The sequence below is a fragment of the Phoenix dactylifera genome, chromosome 7 (genome assembly GCF_009389715.1).
Source record: "Phoenix dactylifera cultivar Barhee BC4 chromosome 7, palm_55x_up_171113_PBpolish2nd_filt_p, whole genome shotgun sequence".
NCBI classification, from domain to species: Eukaryota; Viridiplantae; Streptophyta; class Magnoliopsida; order Arecales; family Arecaceae; genus Phoenix; species Phoenix dactylifera.
The window spans coordinates 10,264,004-10,291,257 of NC_052398.1; the positions used below are offsets into that span (position 1 = coordinate 10,264,004).

The 27,254-nt window shown below is 35.9% G+C and overlaps 2 protein-coding genes and 1 non-coding gene across 3 annotated transcripts; 2 read left to right on the plus strand and 1 right to left on the minus strand.

Moving 5' to 3' along the window:
• The first annotated feature begins 1,748 nt into the window (after positions 1–1,748).
• LOC103707789 (reticulon-like protein B21) lies at positions 1,749–5,012 on the plus strand. The gene is made up of 9 exons (XM_008792445.4): positions 1,749–2,666; positions 2,780–2,845; positions 2,927–3,029; positions 3,118–3,192; positions 3,274–3,427; positions 3,535–3,604; positions 3,693–3,758; positions 4,457–4,579; positions 4,651–5,012. The coding sequence occupies exons 1-9, from the start codon at positions 1,904–1,906 to the stop codon at positions 4,830–4,832; spliced, it is 1,602 nt and encodes a 533-aa protein (XP_008790667.2). The 5' UTR covers positions 1,749–1,903; the 3' UTR covers positions 4,833–5,012.
• Positions 5,013–13,258: 8,246 nt separating this feature from the next.
• Positions 13,259–15,417, minus strand: LOC103707788 (WRKY transcription factor WRKY71-like). Its single transcript, XM_008792443.4, has 5 exons — positions 14,784–15,417; positions 14,643–14,699; positions 14,182–14,529; positions 13,962–14,078; positions 13,259–13,849 (listed from the first exon to the last, which is right to left on the minus strand). Exons 1-5 carry the CDS (start codon positions 14,862–14,864, stop codon positions 13,550–13,552), a joined length of 903 nt encoding a protein of 300 aa, XP_008790665.2. The 5' UTR covers positions 14,865–15,417; the 3' UTR covers positions 13,259–13,549.
• An 8,486-nt stretch (positions 15,418–23,903) lies between these two features.
• Positions 23,904–24,017, plus strand: LOC113462768. The gene has a single exon (XR_003385863.1). It is a non-coding gene; the product is annotated as a U5 spliceosomal RNA (small nuclear RNA).
• Positions 24,018–27,254: the final 3,237 nt, after the last annotated feature.

Consider the following 27,254-nt stretch of genomic DNA (forward strand, 5'->3'; position numbering starts at 1 on the left):
GAAGCACAAGCAAAAAGGATCGAAGAAACAACACTACAAAATCAAAGGATACAAAGGAACTTAATAAGCAAAATTAATATGGTTAGATTGAGTATCTGTATGAAAGAACAAGTTGATTTATAAGCTCTCTTTATGTTAGATCATGTACCAAATAAATTATCTGGCATTAAATTCTTCTGTTAATTGATTTAGGCCTGCTGAATCCATCAAAGCCTTGGCATACATAATGATTCACCACTTGATTTCTTTGATTTTGGATTTCTGTATCCTGTAATAGTGTCGAAATCATATAAATTCAAATAACGGTTGTCATTTGACCAATCAAGCCTTGTGGCTTAACTTTTTGAAGTAAAATAATCGCCAATTATAACAATCGTTATCCGCCTATCATAATAGAAAATTGTTCGACAAGCACATAATTTGATTGTTGTTGTATGCAGAGAAAATATTTCTTTTGAATCGATATTGAGATTACAATGAGATGAGTACAGAAAATTTCAAAGCAATGGCTGTTATACTGCCATTGCTGCATCTACCACATCAGAGACTGCAGCTGACACCTTAAGGGATGTAAAAGGTTCCCTTACCTACTCACAACTGACTAGTGGTTGGCCAGAACTAACTAATTTTAGCCTTATTTTACCATTTTTTTGATCCTAAACATCACCTCTAATCAGCAAAAAGACTTTCCTGAAGACTACTTGCTCGAGGAAAGAAAAAAAAGAAAAAAAAGAATTTCCTAAAGACTCATAATATTCAAGTTTGAAATGAGCTTATAAGTATCTAATTTGTAGCAAACCCCCAGCCTTAGTGCCCTTTCTTTGGTGGGAGACAAATCCTTGATGTTTTCCTTTTCTCATTTTCTTATATGATAGAGGAGAATAAGCCTTGCTTGCTGCTGAAAAACAACAATTATTGACAAGCTCCAGATTCAGCTTTTGTGGATAAGTTCGAATACACTAATCTTTTCTCTTGCATGGCACAGACATCCTCCCATCATGATAATTATTTTTGATCAAGGACCATCTATTGGCTGTTCCATATCCATCATCCAAAAAAGCAGCAAAAGCAAAGGCAAAGGCAAGGGCATGTGCCACCTTCCTTGTATCTCACTTTGGAAGCCCTTAAGGACATGGGCTCAATCATAGCTGACCCACCAAAAGAACATCTCCTAACAGGCTAAGACCAAGGAAAGAAAGCACAAGCTCTTAGCCCAAAGTAACTTCACACGTTAAGCAGACACCCTAGAAAAGATGTAAAGCCAGAATAACCCAACCCCCCCACCATCCATAGGCCACATGGCTTTATACCCTTAAGACAAGTGTCCTCTCCTCTCCACTGCATTACCACCCTCTCTCATTCTCTCTAAAATCTCATCACAATTTAGAATCTTATCCAAAAAAAAAAAAACAAACTAGTTGGTATTATTTAGATTTTTTAATTCCATATAAATATTTAAAATCTTAATAACAAATAATTAATATGAGACTAAATTTACGTTCATATGGATTTTCACTTTTTTTTTTTAAGCTGTGACGTATTTATCAGACTAAAAATATAAATTTATTTAAATATTATTTATCATAATTTAGAATCTCATTCAGAAAATATAGCTAAAAAAATATTATTTTTAATTTTTTATTTTTTAATTGTATAAAAGTATTTATAGTTACACTTTGATGGCCATGAATAGATTATAAAAGAGTGGATTTTTGCCCCACCTTAACTAATCCCGCCTACCCTCTGCTCCACAAGCCCCAACCCCACCGCCCCTCCTCCCACTCCATTGTAATAAAAGAATAGAAAAAAGAGGGAGCAGCAGTGGAGACCGAAGAGAAAGGAGCCTTGCAGCACAATTCGCTCCCTTGCCCTCCACTCATTGCTACATTCCTTCCATCACGGTATGCAGGGGAGCTATAGAAGGAGGGTTGCAGCTAGAAATGGTGTGGTGGCGGGCTCGGTCTGGGAGAGGAGGATGAGAATGGATGAAGTGAAGGGTGGGATCAATGTGTTCAAGGGCCGCAAAGATGATGGGAATGCCGAGGAGGATGGGCTCAGAGCGCACCCAAGGCTGAGGCGAAACCAGAGCGACAGCGTCTCCATGGAGAGGAGGAAGAGGAGGGGTTGGCGGCCGCCCGAGCCGGCGGCCAGTGGCTCAATGGAGAGAAGCCCAATTCAGCTGAGGAAAGCGAAATCAGAATTGTCGAATTCTCCGAGGATTCGCCATGGGCATTGTGGGGAAATTGGTGAGGAGAAGGATTTTTTGGACGGTGCAGGGAATGGAGGTGGGGTTGGGGAGAAGAAACAAGTGCTGCTTATAGGTGATGGGCGTGAGGATGGTGGCGATGAAGAAGAGGAGGTTTTTGAGATCGAGGTAGAGGAGGAGAAGAAGAGCTTCGATGATAAGGAAATGGATGTACCAGTGGAGATACCAAAGAGTGTGGAGGAGGAGGAGAGAATTAATCAGATCCCGGTCGAGAAGCCGAAGAATGTGGAGGAGGAGGAGAGAATTAATCAGATCCTGGTCGAGAAGCCGAAGAATGTGGAGGAGGAGGAGAGAATTAACAAGATCCGTGGGGTATCAGTGCCGCCCATAGTACAGAAGAAGCCAATGCCGCCGGTGAATCGCCGGGCAATTCATCCGGAGGTTATAAAAGCAACTTCTGGTAAGCTGTTCTTTATTATTTCTCCAAGAATTCAATAGATTTTTTTTTTTTTAAATGCTCTCTAGTGAACAGGAATTTGATTTCCTTGAATCCTTGGTTTTGTTGTTCGGCAGTTGAGGTAGAAGAAGAAATTTTTGTGAGCAGATTCGGGACCAGCCAAAACAAAATGCAGAACATCGGTGAGACTTCGACATTATCACAGATGTTTTCATAACCTCTCCATCTCCTTCGATCATGGAGTAATTAGATCATTTGTTTAGTGAATTTGGTGATGTGGAGGGATGTATCGAAATCGGCATTCGTCTTTGGTTTCGGGACATTCTTCCTCGTCTCCTCTTCTTATACCAAGGATCTTAAATTCAGGTCAGCAATTCATGACTTCTTTCATGAAAAAATATAAATAGAAAACAGAAAAGAAGACTAATTTCCTCTGAAAATTCTAATCCTGCAGCCTAATTTCAGCAATTTCCTATCTGGCTCTTATCTATCTCGCTTTGATTTTCTTTGTCAAGTCCATTCTCCGAAGGTAATCTCTTGAATGACCCCATGAAACCAATCATAAGATTTTCAAACCCCTGTCACCTTACAAATTATGGAAGCGAAACAGGGGAACTACCACAGGATATGATGAAAGGGATCAGAGGTATATGGTGGGAGAGGAGGAGGCTATCTGGCTACTGAGGCTGTTCCTTCCTTACATAAACGAGCTACTATCAAAGCTGAGAGATCTTTTCTCTGGGGACCCTGCAACTACAATGAAGGTAAGATTTAGATCTCTTCTCTGCTTTTTTTTTCCCCCTGTTCCTCACTTCCTTTACCACCCAAAGCCTTCAAGTCTTCAGCTAACAGAGAGATGTGGCTCTGGCAGCTGGCGGTTCTGCTATTTGTGATGGCCAGGTGTGGAGGCTCCATCACCATATGGACATTGGCTAAACTGGGTAAGTACATAGCATCACTAAATCCCAATTAACCATGTAGTGAAAAGGGAGAACACTGACTGTTCTATTGTGCTTGTGATTGCTGCAGTGTTCTTTGGAGTTTTCACCATCCCAAGGGCCTATTCTTCCCATTCAACTCAGCTGGCAAAATATGGTACATGGAAGCTCTTGATCTGGTCAAAGTTGGTAACAAATTGGTATAGAATGTATAGTATAGTACTATAGAGCAAAAAGATTAAAAGGTGGTTGGTAGGAGTTCTAGAGTTGAACCCTAGGCTTCATTTCTTATCTTAACTTTTACCCCCTTTAATCGCTTTGGGCAAGGTGCCAAACGCTCCTTTACCTCCTTTACCCTTTTTCACGTGCAACGGGAGCTGTAACGACATATTGCGCAAGGTTGCGTGCAATATCTTTCACCGTTTTTTCTTTTAACTTAATACACAAAAAAAATTAATAGGTCAAATATCATCCTTGTGCTCTTGGTTTAATAGAGCTTGTAACTAGAAGGAACCCTCAAGGTAGATCATTAATTCATGATGTCTTTGATTGAATGCTAAAGAGTATTCAGAGCCAATTTGCTGCTCAATAGCTGTTGTTGGGGAGAAATGTTAACATAGCCAAATTGGGGAATAAAATTGAACAACTTTTCCATGACTCGCTTGTAAAGTTATCGAAAATCTTCACCTAATCTTGTCAATAATTGACATCCAAAGAATGTTCCACTGAGGGGTCTAATAGAGATTTGCTTACAATAATGTGTTTATTTTTAAGGCCGAACCAACCATTTTATTTGATGCCTTGGTATAGGCTATATATGGAATTTTCTTGTCTAATTGTTTTCATAAATTCTAGGCAAATTTTGGTTGGAGAGAACTAGAGATGGTTGGGAGTCATGCACCCACAAGAAAGCCGTCGTTGCGGCCATCTTCACCCTCATATGGAACCTCTCCTCTATTGTTGCTCGCATTTGGGCTGGTAAGCAGTTGTTTAAACACATCACAAATTATTCCATTCAAAGATCTTTAGTATTAGTTTTGCTTGGGCAGTGTTCATGCTGGTTGTGGCAGTCAAATTTTACCAGCAATGCATAGTAGATGGCTGGAGTGGGCAAGAGGAGTTGGTGGTGGACGAAGGACAAGAAGATTCCCAGTCAGGACAGAACCAGGTCTTTGAACGACTACACCGTCAGATGGGTGGGCCAAGTGTGAAGCTAAAGAAGGGGATGTAACAGTAGGGGATGCAAGGGAGATAATAGTGGTGATGGCCAAATTGGAAGGATAGTGTAAAGGAGAAGAGAGGAGGGTGGGAGGTATCAGCAATCTTTTTTACGTCGGAGGCATTTACACCAGCCACTGGATTTCCTTGTAGACAGAGGCTAACAATAATATTTAATATTTTTCATTTATAAGATTTTTCTGAAAAAAAAATATCAGATTGGATAAAGATTTCAATTTGACCTTTCTTTTTTCATAAAAAAGGAGGCGTAGCCACCCAAATTTATTTGAATGCAAACTATAAATAAAGCAATTACAAGAAGAATGTACAAGAGAATGTTATAGGAAAGTATGATAGGAGATAGTATCACTTCAGCAAAAATAGAGCCTTATAACATAAAACATAGTTTTAAACAGAAAATCATACTTAGATTAGAAATCAGAACTCTAGCATGAGCAGATGACAAAAAGATTGAGCAAGACATTTCTTTTGTGATAAAACTGATACAGCTAGCAACCCAGGAAACAGAGGCCTTTTGTTATCGATTCGTTCATTTTGCCCCTTGAAAAAATAGAAAGAGAAATTGGAAGAAAAAATTAATAGAGTTGCATATTAAAACACTAACATTGCAATAATGAATCTAATAACACTTATAAAATTATATCAATTTTTTTCTATTCAATTATAGCTTTGATAGGTTGAACACTAAAATTTATATGCGAAGTAATAGCAATAAATCACTTACATTCTCCAATTTTATTGTCATATATCTTGCATATATTTCAATTTTTCTATTTTCTTGTATATTTTATTTTTAAGCTACATTATTGAAATTATTCTATTTTATTTTTAAGCTATATTGTCAAAATTATTATTTAAATAAAAAATTAAAATTACCTTAAATGAATATAGTATTTTGATGTTGCTTATGCAAATTTTAAATTCAATTTTCTCCAACATTTCATAATCTTATATAAATAGCATATGCATGATTTAAGAATAATTCTGCAAATATATGTGAATCCTATTATAAATATAAGATATGCGAAAAGCTAAACTTCAAAGTTTTATGCATCCTTAGTTTTTTTAGTAGTTTATACATTGTGATATTGATATTCATTCCAAAAATGTGAATACTTTATTAGTCACTTTATCTTTTTTTAAGTACAAAATTAATGATCACATTATGTGAATGATTCTAAAATTTGGGCTTTTCTTATTATATTTTTATTTTTCCGTATTTTAGATATAGGTATATAGGTGGCAGTTGATAAAGAAGCTTCATCTAGTGTGTTAGGACATTTCTCATATTCAATCGGAGAAAATAATAAACTTGCATTGTGATTGCCAAAAATATTCCTCCTCCTCCCCCTGAAAGTCTCTTTCCTCTTTCTCTATCACCAATGCTCTTTTTATATATGATAGAAAATAACAATGTAAACAAAAAATAAAAATAAACATTTCCAAGAAAGCTCATCTTTAAAACTAACTTTTTTATAAAAAAAAGACGATAATTATTTGCACCCCATTTCAACAATTTAGTTAGAGACTGTAAGTACCATGTGAACAAGGTTAGACGAAGTAAAGAAAAACAGAATGTGAATGAGTACTATGTGAACAAGCTTAGATGAAATAAAGGGAAATAGAAATCATATGACCTTTATCGGTTACATAGGGTTCGGTCATGATAAATCCTACTTATGGAGATACAAGCCGAAAAGGTAGAATTTGACCGCGATGCTAACGAGCAGGCCAACAAATCAAAACTTAACCGTGATTAATAATAATACAAGACGTACAAAGTTCGATGGCCTGTAAAAGGAGTAGACAAAGATGATCAAATCAGTCTCAAAGATATTTCCAAGTGCAAAATACTATATTATAGTCCAAAATAAAGAGAGATAGCCAATATAAGCCACGTCAGGATAAGCTATAGCCGAAAATATATGATTATCAGTCTAACAGAAACTGTGCTAATAAATGTAAGCAGTGGGAGGGAGGTGACATGTGGATTACAACCATCAGAATAGGCAGTTGTTCTATTACCATAACTCAGGCTATACTCCTATCTCTTTTCAAATCCATCTCTTTCGAATAGTAGTGTGATGGTGGCGAAAGTCCTTCAAAATGAAGGCACCATGCTAAACTTGTATCCTCCTTTCAATCATTCTCTTTCTGGCTGATCTAATGCTAGTGGTATACCCATACACCTATTTATCCAGTCATTAGACTTATTGTGTAACTCCTCAAGGAAGCTAGTTGGAAAACAAGGCTCATCCGAAAAAGAAAATAGGTGAACATTGATATAAAATTTACATTAATTAGCAAATATTAAAGAGGAATAGCCGAGTATAGAAAAGACAAATGATAGGATTTAAATAAAAGAAAAAGAATTAGAATAACATGAAGAGACAAAAAGAAATGAAACTATTTGTAGATTTGTATGTCCTCTTCATTAATCAGACAGCATTGGAGCATACAGTTCTTCAAAAAAGGATGTATTCTATTCACATCTCTGTTTTTACTCCGATCGTTTACTTATATTCTTTGATTAGGTTTCAGCTTTTGAATCTTTCTATCTTATATAGTTTCTTGAAATTTTTTTCGTTTTATCATTCATCAGTTGAAGTAGGAGAAATTTTTGCAACAACATTTGGTTTGAGATTGGTTAGACTTTACATTAGGATGAGTCTTCCAATCATGCCACTTGTGATTTGTGCAATAGGATGCTTGGGTGGATCCTATGCTGTCTCATGAGACACCCTAGCCCATGTACCATATGGGATCCATCTAATCATGGTCATCGCCCAAATCATGAAATGACTATAATTAAAGACCTAGCCCTTTCCGTTTCAGGTCCAAACTGTGGAAGATGTGTTTTTTTTTTGAAAAAAAAACGCTGATTTGTTCTCATGTACCATTCTATTATCTTCGCTAAGGCTTTGGCTATACCGGAATAGGAAAATATTGTCTTGATGGATTGATTAAATTTAAGTTATTGAAACTACTATTAAAAAATAATAAGATTTATTCACATTATTTCAATCATTAGCCTACTCTAAGGATGAGCAATTTTATTTGTGATAAATCTACTAAAACATTCTAAACAACTTTTATATGTGCGAGTATAGGAGATTTTAAGATAGCTTCCATCAATACAATCCATTTAATATCAAGAGGTTAAGATAAACTTTTGCTCTATATATTTCCTATATTTTCCATACAACTAATAATTATTTAAGATCATGATCTCTAATTATAAAAATCTTTTGCATCAATGCAATGCCTATCAAATAAAATATCATCAAATTAAATGATTTAAAGGATTGAAAGTTATCATCGATCACCCATCACCTTCACAAAATTTGTAATTCAGTTTTCTCCAACATTTCATTAGATAGCACCTATAGAATTCAAAATGATTCTAAAAGTATGTTAATTAAAAGAAAACAAAATATTTAAATGCATCATCGTTACTTATAAACTTTTTTGATATGCTTAATATCTTTTGGTATTGATGGAGCCTTAACAAAAGAATAAGTATTTTGTCACGTCAAATATATTGATGATTTGTTTTTTAAGCTGAATGGCTTAGGATCAATTCTCCCCTAAACATATTAGTTGGGGCAAGAAAGTTTTGAACAAGATGAAATAGTAAGGGTGAGGAGGTGGTCATAGAAAAGGGATAAGAAAATTGGACGGAGTCTCAATCAAATTGGAAGAGAGATAAATAGCATACTACTGTATGAGGCATATCAAATCATGGTTTTCATGCCATATACGGGCATGATTAGAACTTTGAACCTCTCTTATTTACGTACTGGAGAGTATCTTGATTTTATGTCTTCACCTTTGATTTTATGTCTTCGCCTTGCGATTCACTCTACCATATGGCCCAACCTAGCAATATCATTTTGAAACTCAATGATATAGGGAAAAATTGTCATGATGATGACAACGACAATAATAATGTTGGACTTCATGCAAAGTTTCGTAATCATTGGACATGCCCATGACAAGAAAAAAGAAAAATAAGATAGATACTACCACAAGAAAAAAGCGCTAGCATCTTGTTAGAATGGTGGAGAAGTTCTTTGCAGGCTTTAACCCTTAATATCACTCATTAAGAAATTCAATCAGCTCTCTCTCTCTCTCTCTCTCTCTCTCTCTCTCTCTCTCTCTCTCTCTCTCTCTAATTTCCCCAACTCATCTTCATCACTCCCATGAACTTCTCACCTATAGAGCAGACTCATTGGACAATGACTTGTTTGTTTGCAATTTTTTTCTCTTTTTTGTGCATTTTCTTTTATATAGACACAAAATTCAGCCTGAAATAAGAAAATAAAGAGTGATTAAAGTATCTTCATTAAATATATGCTAATCAACTCTGAGTGATTAAAGGACAGAAATCTACTTGTCTCCTATTGAGTAAACCAAGCGCAACGCAAGTGCATATTATCTTCTACTGAATAAACCATATGCAACGCAAGTGCAAAACTTGGTGCCAAAAATCTAAACTTCATTAGGCTCAGGGAGTCAAGCCCAATTATTGTACATACCTCATCTAGAGCCAGCCAAAGACTAGCCAGCTACCTGACTAGAAAACGACCCCTAGAATCTGAAAGTGATGCATCCAATAACTGGACATGAGGCTTGTCATACTTATAATCCAACCTAACACAAAAGTCAGGTCTAGGTCTAAGTCCAAGCTAACTTCTTTTTTTTTTTTTTTTGTTTTTGCTTAAAGAGAAGAGGAAAGAAAAAGGAAGAGACAAGTCCACCCCTATGTAGCAGCCCCCACCCCGCCAGAAGATTGTTCAATGCGGGCAGAAATGACCGTATGTTGGGCATCCCGGCCGGTTTTACTCATATCCTTTTCATCCGTGGGCTCCGCTCGATTATCCCTCTGAGCTTCGGCACGAATACCATATGTGAGTACGTCACATCTGGTACCATCGAGGCTACTAGCAGAGCGATACGTCCTTCCAGACCTCGTGTCCGAGCAGGGATCAGTGGTAAGTCCAAGCTATTTTTCAGTGGTAAGTCCAAGCTATCATTGATGGATATAAAGAACAGAGACCTTAGTGGTGACTTCCGAGCACGTGCCGACGTTTCAAAGGGCAGAGAGAGAAAGATAAGACTTCCAACCCTCACGTGTTTGGACTCGGCTGACATGGTGGACCAGCCCACGTCGGACAAGCCGACAAGCCAACATGTTCAACGCACATGCTTGGAATCTACTGACTTTTATCCACCGATATTTGAACAAAGACCATCACTTTTGAGTACCAGAGAACAGAACAAAACGGCTACGGAGAATATTAGTGCACAGAGACTAAAATTTAATCCAGTCCTCACTTTGATTTGGAAAGGACTATCTTCTGAGCCTAGCTGAGTATGGTGGTTAGATGGATTCAGTGTCAGATTGCGATGATGATCATCTATCCACTCCTATTTAACATCTCGAGGAACTTGAGAAGGTGTATATCTGGTGACTGAGCACATCTATAGCGAAACAAATGAGGTGATAGACTGTATCGCCTCTTATATAGCATAGTATTTTGGTGTAGTTTTATGGACTGAAATTGTCTTGGTCATAAAAAGCTAAAACAATTAATGATGAAATGAAAATGGCCATTAAAGACAAATATTTGCAATAATTTTTTTATGATAAAAGATTAAAAAATTAATGGTAAATAACCTAAAAATTATCCAACTGAATTTCCATCTGATCGAATTCAGAACCTAAGACCTATTGAATATTTGCCTACTACATAGGCGCTATGACAACATTTGCTTCTTGTATAAAATTATGATGTATTATACTTATTCAAAACTTCACATTATGAAATATATTGACATTTTATATTTTATTAATTAATTATTTTTATAAAAATTTGAGCATTTTCTTTTTGAAAAAATATAAAAGATAAATAAGTTTATTTTATTATTTGTAATATTATGAAAACCTTTCGCTTAAAATATTTAAAGTATCAATAATTTCAACATATTTCTATATTGTATATATTTTTTCTAAAGTTCTTTAAAAGTAGATAATTTATGATTCTTTGTTCATATTGTAATTAATAAGTAATTGTATTAAATACAAAATACTTTTTAATACTTTTTATTATTATTTTATTTAAGTAATTTTAGTTTTTATATATTTTAATATAAATTAGGTTGGATCAATGATCCAAATCTTTAGTTAAATTAGTCTCCATACAAGTTTTTAATAACTACATCTTAGACTATTACCTGGTTCTAGTGCGTCACTTGCAATATTGATAGTGAATTTCATATCAAAATTTGTTTACTCTAATTGTTAAATTATATTTACTCATATAAGTTGTTCAATAAATAGATTGATTCAAATCAAGTTAAAAATAAATATTGAACTTATCAAAAAAAATATAAAAATAAAAGATATAATCAATTTTATTAAATTAAATTTTAATAGGGCACATAAATTTTAGCAGTTTGATGCATTTCCAAAACCAATCAAGTATCCAATCAAAATCTAATGGTGTTAGCTATACCTCATTATCTTTCAAATCTCTATTTGAATTCTCGCGATGGTTGGCTTGGTTTTAACAGCATACTGATAGAAAATTATGATCCATATTATATTTTAGTGATTAACACATGCACTATTAAAATATTATTATAATTTGATATTTTTGCTAATGATATCGCCATTTTATCATTAATGTATAAGATTTTAGTGACAACACAATATATAGGCAGTAAAGACAGAGATTTTTAATGACCACTCTATAAGCTCATCATTAACAGTATATACCTATAGGGACTATTTTAAAATATCATCACTAAAGTCATATGCTTTAGTGATAAATCATAAAATTATCATTAGTGTATTGACTAATATTGATTTTCATATTGAAAATTATGACAACATACTGTATCATCAGTATTAACCATTTCATCATCTCATCACTAAAAGATATATACCTACAATGACTATTTTAAAATATCATCACTAAAGATATAAGTTTTAGTGGTGAATTATAAATTTGTAATAACTGATTTGACCAATATCAATTTTAACACCAAATTTATGACAACATAGTATATCATGACTAAAAATATAGACTTTTATTAACCACCCTATAAGTTTGTCATTAAAGGCATATATCTACAACAACCATTTTAAAATATCAATACTAAAGACATGAGTTTTAATGATGAATCATAAAATCGTTATTAGTGAGTTGACAAAATTAATTTTGGCATCAAAATTATTTACCTAACTTAAAAGAAGCTCTATTTAGTGATGATTTTTTTGTGATAAAATGAAAAATAGTCACAAAAGGTATATATTTTGTGACAACATTTTCTTTGGTTATTAAAAATTTAGAGCAAAATGGTTTGTTGTGACCACTTCTTATTTTTTATGATTAACTTAGTCAGCTTATTGATACAATTACAAATTTTCATACCAACGCTCTATTGCTACGTGCTAAAGCTAGGACTGTAGAATGGCAAAAGTGTTGCTCTTTAGAATGCATGAGATGCATGACTTACCCTTTTTTTTTTTTTGCTTAAAATGCATGCCGTACCCTTGATTGTGGAAAAAGAAATGGATAAATAGATTAAGATTTTTTCTTCCTACTTTATCAAAGTGACATTTTATTTTATTAGGTTAGGGATTTAGATCATTCTAAAAAGCAAGTTTTTATTAGTTTTGATAGACAAGTACTTTAAATGCGAGTTTCTTGAGAACCAATTTTACCTATTATTTTAATATGGATCTCCTTCTATCAAAAAATATGGATCACCTCCAAAAGCAAGTTCTTTGAAAAGAGGTGCCAATCAACTAAGCTAATAGCTATGAGTCAAGATCCTTGTGTGTTTTGTACCTCATGAGGTTGTATGGCCATGGACAACCACCACATCATTCATTTTAGATGGATAGTTGTAACTCATCCTCACGGCGTGCTATATTTGGCACCCAATATGACCCTCTCTATTCCTAAGATAATAGTCGTTCGTCTCCAAGATGGATAACGTGGTAATTATCCAAAATTGTACAGTGCTTCGCAATGTAAAACATGAACCATGAGGATTTGAACTCGATAATTGTTGGCAAAAACCAACCTAAATTTATGTTTCCCTCCTCCCATGGCACACAAGATAGCAATTAAGAAAATTAAATAAATAATTAACATGGAGATTATTTGAACTTGTGATATCTAATAAGTTTGAGTTCTGATATTATATTAATTAATTATTAGATCCTAAAAATTTAACTTGGTAGAGAAATATGGTCAACAATATATATCAAACTTAATGAAAATCATATCTAATTTTTATTAATACTTTGCTAAATGAACAAATTAAACTCCATGTTGCATCAATATCTAAATCTTCCTATTCCCAACTCGAAATGTGAAAGGAAGAAACGGTATCACTTTGGAATTTTCCAATCGAACATAAATGTTTTGTATTAATTTAATTTCCATGATTCATTTGGACATTGCTTGCTAAAATGGGAACCATAGGCATGCACCCTATAAGGTGTTCTTTTCGCCAATTTAAATAAAATTTCTGTATCTCTTGTTAACAGAATTCTATTTACAAATGCGTCACCCATCACTTCATCACCTTATCACCTTGAAGAGCATGAGCAGCCCACAATAAATCTGAAGACACAGAAAATAGAATAATGGATCAATTCTGCTGATCACTGATTCCTAGCAGGGGAGAGAGCTAAAGAATGTTCCCAGAAATGGCAGTGGTCAGTGCCGCTTTAAACTCTGGATCCTTCGTCAATGACCAAGCCACTTGCTCCACCAAACTCCGCGCCGGAAGCTCCGGTGTCTCAACCTCCTGCTGCGATCCCACTCGCGCGAGATCAAGTGTTATGTTGCTCGGGCCCGAAGAACGGCGAGAGACCGAGCCACCGCGGCTGGAACCACTGGGTGCCGTAAGCTGAGAGGGATTACCATGGTTGTGCTCGCCTTCGTAAGTTGCTACTAGGATTGACCTATCCTCTGCACTTCTTTGCACCTAAGGAAGAGGTCATCATTGAGTTGGATTCAGTTTGATTCATTCCTTGTGATTCTATGGCCATCTAAATAGACTTCAAGGAGAACTATGGTTAGGTTCGATCTTTGGTTACCTTCTTCTTGACAGGGCAGGCAGGAGCAAATGAGCATCTGAAGTAGGCCCTTGGACATGGATTGTCTCTTGTCACCTTCTGACCATATTTTCTCCATTGATACCCATCTCCTACAACCTAAAGATATATAACACAAGAGCATAGAATTCTTATGAGTAATTTCTGAAGTTGGAATGGAAATGTTTGCTTAAGAAAATATGTTGAAATTCAGGGAACTTACGAGGCTCGAATCCGATGGATCGGTGCGAACGTAGAGCTTAGAGACCTTCAGACACTCTTCTCTCGCTTGCTTGCAAGAATTTTCGCTCGAGTTTCTTCCAATCTGATGTCCCATGCAATTATTGGTCATTCCATCAGCCCCATCAATATTGTAGCCATGCATGGCAAGGCTCTCACTCTTCCTCTTCCTTCCTGGCGAGACCGACCCCCCATCGGAGCACATGGTGGTTATCAAATCCATTACCTGTCTCTGCAGGTTGGCATAGTCTTCATAAATGGCGGCAAGCTTCTCGTTCAGTCTTTTATTCTCTTCGGACACCCGATTGAGCTCTGCCTTGAGATCCCCAGCCTGAGGCCCAAAAAATATATCCATTAGAAATTTGCAGTTAAGCGTGCTTGGAGAAGAGTAGTAGTACTACTATATGCTGCTAACAAACGGTCGGTAAATATGAATAAACTCGCCTCTCTTTTCATCAAAAACTCCTCTTCCTCATGCTTGAGACTTTTGGGCAACCCTTTCTGCTCAATCCAACACGGAGAGACTAATCAAAACTATATCCATTGGATGTCTAAATATAACATATATGAGACATTAGCACTCACTGGAACTTGGCCGGGAAACCGGAGAGAACCGACCTTGAGGTCAAGGCTCAGGGAGGAGTGACCAATCCTTGTGGAGTCCATGATCAATGAAGGCAGCTGGCAAATTGGGTGTGTGCTTTTCTTGGAAGCCTTGGAGAGGCAAATGAGAATGAGAGATGAGGGCTTGGGTTGGAGCTATATACACAACTCTTTGGATGGGATCTTGGGGGGACGGAAGTCGGATAAGACTGTAAGAGACGAGGGAGACATCATCCAGGAAACGTCACAGCGTTGTCGTCATATGGCTTTCTGGAGGAGGAAGGAAGGAAGGAAGGAAGGAGCCTGAAAGGGCTAGAAAATTGTAATTAGAGTAGTTGGCGCTTGGGAGGAAAGTGGGAGAGGTGGATTGAGAAGAGGAGGGGACGGCGGGGACGTGGCCCACAGCAAAGTAGTCTTTTTACGTTAGTCAAGCCGCCAAGCTTCTCCGTCTCCTGGTCTTCTCTGGCTCCCTTGTAATTTATTTGACCCATCAACTCATTGGACCTCATGTGACTCTATCTAAACTTTTATAGAATGCTCTCGTGTTCTTTTTTTTTTCCTTTTTTTTTTTGGTGGTTAATGCTCTCGTGTTCTTTAGTAGTGGATCTAGGCGTGGCTTGAAAGGTAGAGAAAAAAAAAAAAAAGTTGATCCTATGGAGTCTTGTATGGGGCAAGAGCAGGATGACTAGACTAGGAATATTTGAGCAGTTACCATGGTTAATAGTAACCATAGTACTTACTAGCTTTTGAGAATGTGGACACTAGATTAGTTACGACAATAGCACTGATGTATGCAGCAATTAGCTTTGGGACACGACACCGAGTCTAATGTGCCTCGAAGTTTCTATGGGTTTCTTTTTCTTGCTTTCTAGTGGAATTCCTATGAGGCAAACGCCAGAATTAATTAACTACTTAGAAAACATCAACTCTAGATTATGAATAAGTATGCTGAATTCCTGTGAAGCAAACAGTAGAACTAACTTAGAAAGCATCAACTCTAGATTATGAATAAGTATTCTGCAATAGCTGAGTCCAATGAAATTTGGTAGATATGGTTGGATAGCTTCAATGTCCTCAATTTGTTAGCTAATTTGGCTTGGGAGAAACAGGAGAGTCTTCGAATATATCGAGGAGAACTATGTAGAAATTTTACAATGTACTTTCTTACAAAAGAGTGGACCTTTCATTCTCGAGACAGAGCTTCAAGAAATTAAATTGCAGCATGTTTCTTTGCTTTGCCAAATAATTTTGTGATAGACTATTTTATGTACTTTTTTATTGGGCTATTGGTTCTTCTAGATTTCATCTGCTGAATGAAACTGATTAGATTTTGCCTAATTTTTTCCTCCAAATAAAATGGATGCAGCATACTGTCACTCCCAATAGAGTTAGGACATTTGCTTATCTGACATCAACTCTCACAAATAATTATGAAAAATTAATGCAAACTCATGTTAAGAGGTCATTACGTGCCTTGGGGGCACCAATCTTGACTTCTAAGTATTGTTCAAGTGTGGTTCGGCATACACTCTAAAATGAGTGACACGTGGCACGTCTTTTGACCTTGATTGGAACATTGCAGCCGGACTAATTGTTGCCCGAATCAAAACGAAATGGTGCACGGCCTCTCTCGTGGACCTTCGTTCTCCTTTCTTCGGCGGTCCCAACACAGAACAGCGTCCGGAGGAAATAGGTCCTTGACGTCTGTCCAAATCTAGGTGCTCAGCGAAGCGGTGGCTCTGGAAATGTCGGCACGGGATCTTTTCCGGATTGGTCTGGTGATAAGGACTGGACGGTCAACTTTCTCCCACATGGCTTTGATTTCACTAAACTTTCTTTGGGTCGACCACTTTGTCAATGTTCCATACGTTACACACCTGATCAAAGTCATCCTGCGCTCTTCAAATTCTACTGATTTGATAGTACTGCCATTGTAGGGCCAACATACACTATTGTTAGGTCAATCACCCTTATTAGTGATGGTTAAGTGTATCTGTTTTTTATAAATAAATACATGGTCCATATTTTCAACTAATTCGAGAGAGACAGTATGAGTGTGCTTCCAAGAAGCAAAGAGGATGGGAACTTGTCCCATCTCTTTTCCAATAAAAATTTTCTTTCGCAAACAGCCAATAAGTAGTTCGCCCATAAATAATTTAAGCATCCAAACAAGTTGTTGGCTAGATAGGAGCCATTATTTGGTGCAACAATAAGAGACTAGGACTATCAAATACACTAACAAGGGCCGATCTCTGGAACAACCAATTTGTACAAAAATAAAAAGTTGAATGTCTAGATAATATGCTCTATATTGGAAAAAAAAAGCATATGTACGTATGTATGTATGCACGCACGCGCGGGTGTGAGTTTGTTGAGAGAGAGAGTGAGAGAGAATACTATAAGTATCCCAGTTCTAATATCTGGATGCACCATCTAAAAATTAAATCTAGAATTTTTGGCTGCTAAACAAATTAAGAGATGAGATGACCAAGCTATAAGATTAAGTTCAGTATATTTAAGGTGAGGGATATATAAATATGCACACCCGTGTTAATTTGTATGTATGTACACGCATCCGGATACACACGGATCTGTATGATAGTGAAGAGGAAATCAGGTAGTTCCCAATATGATTTTCTACCTAAAAGCTCAGAGATGGCTCTGATCTCTCTCTAAATAAACATTATATGAAAGTCTGTAAAGAGGAAAGAGAAACAGCATAAGAAAACGAGGAAATCATGCGGTGGTTGTCAATGCTTGTCTGCCTGAAAGATGAGAGATGGTCTTCACTGGCGGCTGGTTTTAGGTGGCAGAATTATCAGTCGGAACAGCGAGGAGGAGGACGAAGCCTGGGTCTCGCGAGTCGCGACACTTTGAACCTGGGGCCTTGATCCTGGAGAGGTCAAATAACGTGAAGGTGGGGCACTGGAACCTGTGCCCTCGATCCTTGAAGTCAAATAACGTGAAGGTGGGTCAAATAACGTGCGTGCATGCATCACGCCCCCGGGTTGTGGCGGTGCCCGAAAGCGTTGGAACATCAACACCCCGACATGATTGTCGTGAAAGAATGAAAATGTTTTAGGGTTCGGTAAGTTTATTATATCACCATTGGAAACGTGCCCTATCGCCGTTAGAAAAGTGCCATATTTACAAGCAAGCATCCCAAGATGGGAATTGGAGGATGGTTGCGATGTAGCTGTCATGTTGTCCCCCGTAATGACGATAATATGTGGTTATCATGATGCAAAATATTGAGGAAAGGGTCCAGGAAACAATTAGAAACTGTTTATAAGTAGACGTCTAGTGAAAATAGGATTATATATATATATATATATATATATATATATATATATATATATATATATATATATATATATATATATATATCATTCTAAATATGCAAAATTATATGAATACTTTTGTAAAATTATTATTTGCATATATATTTTTATAAAATATTTATTTTGCATGTATACCATTTTTTTCAATTTTTTTTGATATATGTGCTCATGCTACCTAATGCCATTAAGAAATAAGCAGTTTAAAATTAAAATAACTGAATATCCTTAATGGATAGACATGCAAAAAGAAAAATTTATGAGGATATATATGCAAATAGTAATTTTGTGAGGATATTTGTGCCATTTCACATATTTAGAAGAATATTACTAAAAAAAGATTAAAAATTGATCAAAACTTGGCTGAGACTTGCCAAGCTTTTTATGGCTTGGTTGAATTGATAAGTCAAAAAAGAAAAGCCAAGTCGCATTATTGATTTTTCATGATTTAAGATTTTAACTTGGTGAATTTATAATATTGGATGACTATTTTAGTAATTCTATTCTCTCATTTGATTTTATTGTAATTATCATTATCGAGTGTATGACATATATATATATATATATATATTACATTATTTTTAGAAGATTAAAGCATATTAAATTTAAATTAGTTATAAATGTTTAGTCAATAATTTTTTATAGATTTATAAAGAGTCAATTGTTGCTTGTTCATTGAGGCGAAAATTTCACAATGGCATCAGGATTTATTCCATAAGAATTGAGACAACATGGGTCATATGGTATGATAATACTGATATTTTCTTTTTTTACTTGTTGATTCAATTGAGTCATAAAAGATTTAGTAAGTTTCACCTAAGTGTTGATCATTTTTAAAAGGTTTTTTAAATGTATGCCTTCCAAAAAATATATGAATTTACAAGATTATCCTCATAAAGTTGCTATTTGCATGAATATCCTTGCAATTAAATTTTTCTTTTCGTATGTCTACCAATTTTCAACCATTTTAATTTTACATTACTCATGTCTTAACGACATTAGATGGCATTGATACATATGCAAAACAAAAAGAAAAAAAAGAATATACATGCGAAATAAGTGTTTTATAAGGATATGCATGCAAATAGCAACTTTGTAAGAATATTCATGCAATTTTGCATAAAAATAACTATGTGATATAGACTTCTAATCCTCTGCAATTAATCATGCATATTGCCGCCGAATCTAGGCTGAGATCGGAGTGCAACTTGGACGACCTGAGGTCAGCTAGAGACAAGCTAAGTAGGCTAGCTGAGGTGGGGGGGATCTCTTCCGAATGTGGCCTGCAAAAAGTCGACTTGCTGGAGAGTTTTCGGTGAGAGATCCTCCGATGCGTAAGTCAAAATAACGAGGCAACAATATAGAAGAATTTTTTTTTAGTATAGTGTGATCTCTGAGTAATATTGCATGCATACTTCAGGACCCCTGAGCTACCCCTTTATATAGGGGAGCCCGTTTTATCGTTATCTAGGGGGCAGCCCGGGGGACCTCAGACATGCACATATACATACACACTATATTACTCATGAAGACCATATTTTGCTGAAATCCTCTTCCTTCTATGTTGTTACCACATTATTCTGACTTATGCATCGAAGGGTCCCTGCCGGAAACTCTCTGGCAAGTGAACTCTTTACATACTATCTCCAGAGGAAATCCACCGCTCGCACCTCGGCCAACCTACCCAGCTCATCTCTAGCCAACTCAGGGTCATCCGAGCTATTCTCTAGCCTTAGTTCGAATTCAATGGTAACAAAAATTAAACAAAAGAACTAAAAAAAATAAGAAGGATATCCAGAGTCCAAGTCTCACATGGTAGGGCTTGCTCGGAGAAGATAAGGTCAAGTGAAAGGTCTCCCCTTCTTGGATACGCCATCCTATCTAATCCCAGAAGTCAAAAGTCAAGAGATGACGTATCTCGTGACATGCGCATGCAGGGGCCACGTACGTTGAAGAGGAGGGGTGGAAGGAAAAGGCAGCATGCTTATACTCACTCCCATGCTGTGTTTGCTCTTCTTTATTATTTCTTCTATCAATTAAGAGCAAATCCATACCCTATTCATATTCTAAAATTTATATCACCTTACCCCAATTCAATGCAATCGGACTTAAAGCCTTGCTAACTCATCAAAACCCATCCCGACTCCATAATTTCTATCTCAGAACAAAATTTGGATCGGATCATGTTAGGTTGGATTAGGCTAGATTATGTTTGTAATCCACACTTCATAAGAGTTTCTCTCCATTTTACTTGTCAGGATGATATCTCGTGCTGTCTATCTCCATTACTTTCTATTTTAAATATAGGTAGGGGGAATAACTTAAATGAGATATATTATAGGTTAATGTTGGGTTGATTCATAATCATCATTGGGTTGGTTCGATTGAAAGGAAAGCGGGCCATATTTGCTCCGGATTCATGCTAGATTTTGTTGTTCAAGCCTTCTATCAGATACTATTAAATTAGCTACAGTAGATATTGCTACAATTGATTCAGTTGAATGTGATTAACCACTACTTGCGTTGGAATATATTAAAAACAAAAATGACCTAGGCCCCATTTTGGAGAGCTTTTGAAGGGCCAAAAAGTACTTTCTGGCCCTCTAAAAGTATTTTTGGATGAAAAAAGGTGTTTGGTAAAAATTTTGGAAAGCTGTTTTAGTTTTTTCATAAAGCTAAAAATAGTTTTTTGAGAGAAGCTCCATTTTGGAGCTTTTTGAAAAAGCTATTTTGAGCTTTCGGAAAACTTTTTTTTTGACCAAAATATCCATAATAAAATATAACAATTATATACTTTGTCCTTTTATAAGCCTAAAAATCTGCTGAAGCCCTAACAAAGAACCCTAGCCGTCAATTAGACTCCCTTCCATGCAAGAAAAGGTATTCTTATTTTTTATTTTTGTATTATACTATAAATATAATATTATATTACATTATACCATAATACATTAATATGTTATGTTAAATAATTTAATATTATGTTATATTATGAAAAATTAATGTACGCTAATAATTATAATATTTTATATCTTTATTATTGTATCATACTATAAATATAATATTATATTACATTATATCATAATACATTGATATGTTTTGTTAAATAATTTAATATTATATTAAATTATTATGCTATAGTATACAATGTTATATTACTATATTATAATAATATTATATTACATTACAGTAATATTATACTATATCATATATTTATGTATTAATATATGTTATATTTTATTGTGCTATGTTGTATAATACTATGCAATGTCCTTTATGGTAATTTTGTTATACAAAAGTATTTTTTCAGTTTGTTTATCAAACAAATGTTAAAGTGCCATAACACTTTAGAAATGTAGTTACTAAACAGCAAACAGTTTAATATAAAATCTCTATTTCCAACAACTCTACTTCTAAGGGCTCGTTTAGTTCGCGGGAAGCATTTTTCCTCCTAGGAATATGATTCCTGGAAAGCAAATTCCTAGGAAGAGGATGCCTAGGAAAGTACTTTTGGCATGTTTGGTTGACCACAGGAAAGTGACAAATTTCCAAAGTACTTATGTTTGGTTGGCCATCCACTTTCCTATGAAAGTTATGTATAATTTCTATTATGCCCTTAATAAAAATTAGGTCTTTAATGCCTCTTTAATGCTTCTTTAATGTTGAAGTGCTTTTTGAAAAAAAGTAAAAATAGAGTGATTCCCGCCTTATGGGAAAGTAACTTTTCTATGTTTATCATGGGAAAGACTTTTCTATAAAATGTGGAAATCATATTCCAATGGAAATACAACTTTTCTATCTCTCTCCTTTGAAAACTCCAACCAAACAAGAGGCATCTCAGTACTTTCCCGTTGACCACACGTTCCCCCCTTCTTTTCCCGCGAACCAAACGAGCCCTAAAAGTTCTACTGCCAACAGCTCCCTCAAATAGGGCCCTATTCATGATCTGTAGAGAGAAAAGTGAATCTAATTGTTTTTAATTTCTTGGATGTGAGTGAAAATTGAACCATATCCCATTGAAACTCACTTGACCTAGCAAACTTGACCAAAATATTGCAGGCCAGTACCAAAATCAGGAGCAATTTGTTTTCAGATGGAATGATGAACACAAAACAAGTAGTTTTAAGACACGTTTGGACCCTATTATCTTTGTTTCCAATCTCGGTAAAATTCTTAAATTTAATAGAGATGCTGATTTTGAATGTATGTTCAACAGAGCTTTGTTGTTATCTATGTACCTTGCTTTCCCTGATCTTCTCTTCACATTCGCATCAATATTTGAAGTACTAGCGAGCTAGGAATGAACATTTATTCCACACATATATATATATATATATATATATATATATATATGTATGTATGTATGTATGTATGTATGTATGTATGTATGTATGTATATTATCCGGTGTGATGGCTTGTAGAATGGACCTGGCCCATGAATGCCCATGATTCTCTCTTTAGGTTGGTTGAGGTAATGAGCTACAAAAACTGAGCTGCTCGCCCACTCCCCCTTCTGAAAGTGGATTAGACTTGCACAGCAATTGGCTCATTTCTGACCTATGTTTTGTTATTGATCAAAACCATCAGTCTAAAATAACATGCAGTCCTACATTTTCCATGACACACACATCGGCAACGCGCTGCAACCAAATCTAGCTAACCTGGCTACTAGCACAGAATTGAAATCACCTTGGACGACACCCAAATGCCTCGAAGCCATACAGGAAAAGTAGGGGATTGAACAGAAGATCAACGTAAATTAGTTTTGACCGTAAGCCGATGCCAGAGGATAAATGAACGGACATCAGCTCCGCCCATTTATCAGCCTATGAACAATGCATATGACATCATTCTCGGGTCCAAGACTCTTTGTAACATGCATGTCTCCTCTCTCCCCCTAAACCTGAATCCAAGATGTATCTACATCATGTCATATACTATTATATTATATTAGGTTGAATAAATGCTGCGAGAGCTGTATTTTGTTCTATCATGATAAGCAGTTTAGTCTTCCACATTATGTTCTTTGTTCCGTACTTTTGCCTGCTATAATGATTGAAAAGGCTCCTTATGCGAGGCACGTACTCTTTATTTTTTTTTTGATTTGCAGGCTATACCTATGTTAGAATTATATGAAATACCGCTTTGACCAAAAAAAAAAAAACCTATCATAAGCTCGTTATTGTGATCTAGAGTTCAAGCATCAGTAGTTTAATTGGCATAATTATATCGTAGAAGACCAGCTTATTCTTGTCTTGTGGGTCAGCAAAATCCATTCCCCTCTAGAATATGTTCTTAAGGCTGTCAGGATTCTAGCGAAAAAGGTTTTAATTTTCTAAAGCTACAAGTTATGCGCGAGCTTGCCAAAATTCATAGAATACCAGCTGCGTATCACGAGTTCTTTGCTTCCACCGGACTGATGACTGGAATGACGGCGACGGTCCCGCAATTGCCGACCTCACATGAAATGAGTCAAAAGTCGGCGGTCGGCCGACTTGATGAGAGCTAAGATGGAGTCAGGTTCCCAGATTCTCGTGCTAGCACGGGCAATGCGCGTGAGGTGAGGCCTGGAGGGTGAAATTGGCAATGCCCTGTGGTCTTGGTCACGTGCTGGGTTCGGAAGGATGTTGGATGTTGAGGATAGGTGTTCCGCCTGGGTGATCCTGGAGTTTGGGAATCTTTTTAGTCCCACATCGGCTGGGTAGAGAATGCCCCACATTCTGAGATATTATAAAAGGACGCCGAATCCGAGGTGTTGAAGTCACGCAGCTGCGTGGTGGGCACAGAGCGAACTATTCTTTCGCCTTTTACTAAAGAATACCGTGTGCCCGCCACAAAAAGCAGCATACGCCAATTTTTGGAGGGTCAATTTATTAGAAATAAATTGGCCCTACAAATTAATGTTAAACATATGCTCTTAAAGAGCACCAATAAAATCCCCTGTTGTTTTTTTTCGAAACGCGTACCTATCCCGTTTCTTTCAGTTTCAGTTATGCGCTGGTTTTCTCACCTCTAACTCATTAAATAACCGTATTTCAAGTTAAAATATGATTGTGAGATCTACAAAATATGACTCACATGGGTATCGGGTGCTCGGCTGTAGGAAAAAATCCAAAAAAACAAAGGGGGTAAAAGTTAGATGCATTGAAGCTGGAAAAGAGATGAAGATTGAGAGAGTCCAAGAAAAAATGAGTGTCTGATCGAACAAAATGTTTTTACAATGCTCTGCATAAATAGATATAGTGGTAACAAACTCTGCTAACTAAAGAGGATTAGCAACTAATTATAGTTCAGATTTTTAACAAGTTTGTTATAAGTAATTTACAGCTAACCAATCTGTTAATCTACAGCTAAGCAGCTCATCTCTATCAATAGAATCTATTATGCCAGATTAGATCTCTCTAGCTCAGCATCCCAGCTTCCACTCTAGTGGTTCTTCATGTATGAATTGTTGTATTTAACATTTCCCCTTAAGATGAAGTATGTATATTATGCACACTCATCTTGGATAGCAATGAATGAAAGAAAGAACCACTAATTGTTTTAATATATATGTCAGCTAACTAATTATAAGAGGATACATGTAAAGTATGCAGAATTACCTCTTGAATTTTATCTTTGACAAGATGGCAGTCCAATTCTATATGCTTCGTTCTTTTATGAAAAACTAGGTTGGCAGTAATATGTAAGGCGACCTGGTTATCATAAAACAAAATTGTTGGCCTATTATGCTTAATTTTCAGATCTGCAATTAAGTACAACAACCACTGAATTTCACAAGTAGCTGAAGCCATCACTCTATATTTTGCCTCAGCCAATGACCTTGATTTTGTGTTTTGTTTTTTGGATTTTCAAGACACTAGTGCATTTCCTATAAATGCACAATACCCTGTTATTGACCTCCTTGTATCTGGGCAACTTGCCCAATCTGAATCTGAGAATACCTTTAAATGAAGATCATTGGATGCTGGAAAGAAAATTTCTTGTGCTAGTGTACCCTTAGTATATCTAAGGATTATGTGAGCTGCATCTAAGTGAGGCTGCCTTGATTGGTCCAAAAATTGACTTAATACTTGAACAACAAATGATAAGTCAGATCTAGTAATAGTTAGATATAGCAATCTCCCAACTAATCATCTATATGCTGAAGGATCATCTAACAATTCACCAAAAGATCTGTCAAGCTTCACATTCTGCTCCATTGGAGTTTTAGCAACCCTTGCACCAGTAAAACGAACATCCTCAAGTATTTTTAATGCAAATTTTCTTTGACAGACTGATATACCCTCTGTAGACCTTACTATTTTTAAACCCAGAAAAAATTTCAAAGCTCCTAAGTCCTTAATCTTGAACTAATGATCAAGTGCAGACTTTTTTAGAGCATTGATTTCTTCTAAACCATTTCCAGCAAGTATAATATCATCAACATATACTTAGAGAGCAATAAATGAATTAGCTCTCAATCTGGTAAACAATGTGTAATCTGCCTTAGATTGCTCGAAACCTTGCTGACATAAAAAATCAAAGAACTTGGTAAACCATTGTCGTGATGCTTGCTTTAAACCATACAAGAATTTATTCAATTTACAAACTACTTGTGATGATGATGAAGACTCCCCCTTGCTGCCAAATCTAGGAGGAACTTTCATATAAATCCCTTCATTTAAGTCACCATGCAAAAATGCATCATTAACATCAAGTTGTTGTAAGTGCCAATTGCAGGCTACAGTTACTGCTAATAAAGCTCTAATAGAAGTGAGTTTGGCTACTAGAAAAAAAGTGTCAAAATAATCGAACCCTTCCTTTTGAGTGTAACCTTTAGCAACTAAACGAGCTTTCAACCTTTCTACAATGCTATCTGAGTTAAGCTTTTTCTTATAAGCTCATTTGTAGTCTATAAGATGTTTTCTAGATAGTAAAGTGGTAAGAGTCCATGTATTATTGTCCTCTAAGGCTTAGATTTTTTTAGCCATAGCTTCACACCATTCAGGGCTTTTAACAATTTGTTCAAAAGAGGTAGGTTACTCAATATTGGAGAGACTAAGTGCATAGGCACAATGAGAAGGAGAGAGAGTTTATTATAACTAACAAATTTAGAAATGTCATGAGAGTTACCTGAATTAGAAGAATCTGTGCTACTAGAAATAACTGGCTTGGAAGATGAGGTGGTTAATTGATAATGATATTGCTGGAGATAGGAAGGTTTCTGTCTGACCCTAGTTGACCTTCTAGGAGGAGGAATAGGAGAAGAAAAAGTAGGTGAAACAAAGGATTGTTCTGTATGAGTAATATCAGAATAGAAATGATTCTGTATGATAGAATCAATAGGAGGAGAAGAATGAGTGATAAAGGAAGAAACTATCTTAAGAATGGGATTTGGAAAGACAAAAGGGTCAGTGTCATCAAAATGGACAGATTTGAAAGGATTCACAGTTTTATGAAAAACAACATTATGACTAATAAGCACAGAATTAGTCTCGAGATCAAAGACTCTATACCCTTTAATGGCATAAGAATAGCCAACAAAGATGCACTTGTGGGCTCTCGAATAAAATTTAGATCTAGCTTGAGTTAATAAAGAGGCAAAGCACAAACAACCGAAGGTTCTAATATGGCTATAATCTGGTTTCTTTGAAAACAGAGCTCAAAAGGTGTTTTACCTTTGAGTAAAGGACTTGGAAGTCTATTTATGATATAGGTAGCAGTAAGGATACAATCTCCCCAAAATTTAAGAGATAATCTTGCCTGAAATCTAAGGGCTCGGGCAATATTTAGCAAATGCTGGTGTTTTTTTCCATAACTCCATTCGGTTATGGAGTTTCTATACATGATTTTTAATGGATTACTCTCTCTGAAAGGAGGAAGTCTCTAAGGTTAAATTCTGAACCATTGTCAGATCTAACACTTTTGATTTTGAGGTTGAATTGGATTTCAATGAGGACAAAAATAGAGATAATTGTAGTCTGGCTTTGTGCTTTGGATTTAAGCAAATAAACCCAAGTAGATCTACTATAGTCATCAACTATAGTTAAAAAATATTTAGAACCATCAAGTACTCAAACAGTAAAGGGTCCCCACAAGTCACAATGTATCAAATCAAATAGAGACATAAATTTTA

What these genes read in the sequence shown, in the direction of transcription:
- LOC103707789 (XM_008792445.4), top strand. Translation starts at nt 1,904, where the DNA reads ATGCAGGGGAGCTATAGAAGGAGGGTTGCAGCTAGAAATGGTGTGGTG. An exon ending in GGTTATAAAAGCAACTTCTG is followed by an intron (nt 2,667 to 2,779) that starts GTAAGCTGTTCT and finishes GTTGTTCGGCAG; the next exon opens with TTGAGGTAGAAGAAGAAATT. An exon ending in ACCAAGGATCTTAAATTCAG is followed by an intron (nt 3,030 to 3,117) that starts GTCAGCAATTCA and finishes CTAATCCTGCAG; the next exon opens with CCTAATTTCAGCAATTTCCT.
- LOC103707788 (XM_008792443.4), bottom strand. Translation starts at nt 14,864, where the DNA reads ATGGACTCCACAAGGATTGGTCACTCCTCCCTGAGCCTTGACCTCAAG. An exon ending in GGTTTCCCGGCCAAGTTCCA is followed by an intron (nt 14,700 to 14,783) that starts GTGAGTGCTAAT and finishes TGGATTGAGCAG; the next exon opens with AAAGGGTTGCCCAAAAGTCT. An exon ending in AGTTTTTGATGAAAAGAGAG is followed by an intron (nt 14,530 to 14,642) that starts GCGAGTTTATTC and finishes TTTGGGCCTCAG; the next exon opens with GCTGGGGATCTCAAGGCAGA.